The sequence below is a fragment of the Fonticula alba genome (genome assembly GCF_000388065.1).
Source record: "Fonticula alba strain ATCC 38817 unplaced genomic scaffold supercont2.4, whole genome shotgun sequence".
Lineage (NCBI taxonomy): Eukaryota > Rotosphaerida > Fonticulaceae > Fonticula > Fonticula alba.
This window is the reverse complement of record NW_009242974.1, coordinates 2052456-2053474: the sequence shown is the minus strand read 5'-3', so window position 1 is coordinate 2053474 and position 1019 is coordinate 2052456. Positions and strand designations below refer to the sequence as shown.

Genomic DNA, 1019 nt, shown 5'->3' with positions numbered 1-1019 from the left:
CCTCTGCCCTGGCCTCGCCCTCTGCCAACGCCTTTTCTCCCTGACCTCCTGCAAAGACTTCCTCCTTGCCTGCCCGCCGGCCATGCTGTCGCGCCGCGCGGCCGAGGGGGCCGTCCTCGGGGACCACCCCCTCCGGACCATCAACAATCTCATCTCCGAAGCTGTCCAGTCCAAGGATCAGAGCATTTACAACTATGTGGGGCTGATCCCGGACTTCACCAACAGTCCCTTGGCCCCGCTCATTCAGGTGACCCTGGAGCGCTTCCGTGCTGCACGGGCCAACGCCGCGGCCGCTGGGCCCGGGTCGCCACAGCTCCCCACTCCCGGGGCGGCTGCCGCCCTGGTGGCGGTGGCCGCCCCGCCGGCTGGGGGGCCCTCTTCGGCTGGAGCCTCACCAGCTAATAGCTTTGGCCCGGGCGGCCCCAGCAGCCACGGTGCCTGGGGAGCATCCACCGACTCCGCCAGCGCCTTTTCCGGTTCCTTCCCAGCCGCCGGCGCGGTAACCCCCTCGCGCTCGTCCATTCCCGGCGGCCTGCCCTCGGGTTACCACTCGACCGGGTCCTTTGCCGCCACGACTCCCATTCCCGCCGGCAGCCGCCCCGCCATGTGGAGCCCTCAAACGCCGCTGGCCGATGCGGCCGCCGTCGCCACCATGGCCGCCATGGCTGCCCCTGCTGCTCCGCCGGCCGATCCACGCATCCGCTTCCCGGCCGGCATCCCCCCGATCGACATTCTGTCTACCATCTACCGGAAGATCTCCGAGTACGAGGACACCCGCCAGCGTCTGCGCGAGCTCTTCTACTTCCGCCGGCAGTTCTTCCCAGCCGAGGAGCGCCTCTACCAGGACTTCCTGGCCCAGCAGCCAGATGCGGTCAAGGGCTTTGTTGAGCGTGGTCTTGATCGGGTTCTGGCCGAGGAAGGCGACGCTGCCGATTACCATGATGCCGGTGCGTCGGGGTTTTTTCTCCCTCCCCCCCCCCCCCCCGCTGGCGGTGACGCTGGGACCGAGCGGACCAAGT

At 69.0% G+C, this 1019-nt stretch overlaps 1 protein-coding gene across 1 annotated transcript in view; it reads left to right on the top strand.

The window, feature by feature from the left end:
- Positions 1-1019, top strand: part of H696_02987 (hypothetical protein) — a 6665-nt gene that overhangs the window by 4920 nt on the left and 726 nt on the right. The window contains exon 9 of the mRNA XM_009496871.1: positions 57-947. Within this exon, the coding sequence (XP_009495146.1) occupies positions 57-947 (891 nt within the window). The remainder of the gene's footprint in view (positions 1-56; positions 948-1019) is intronic.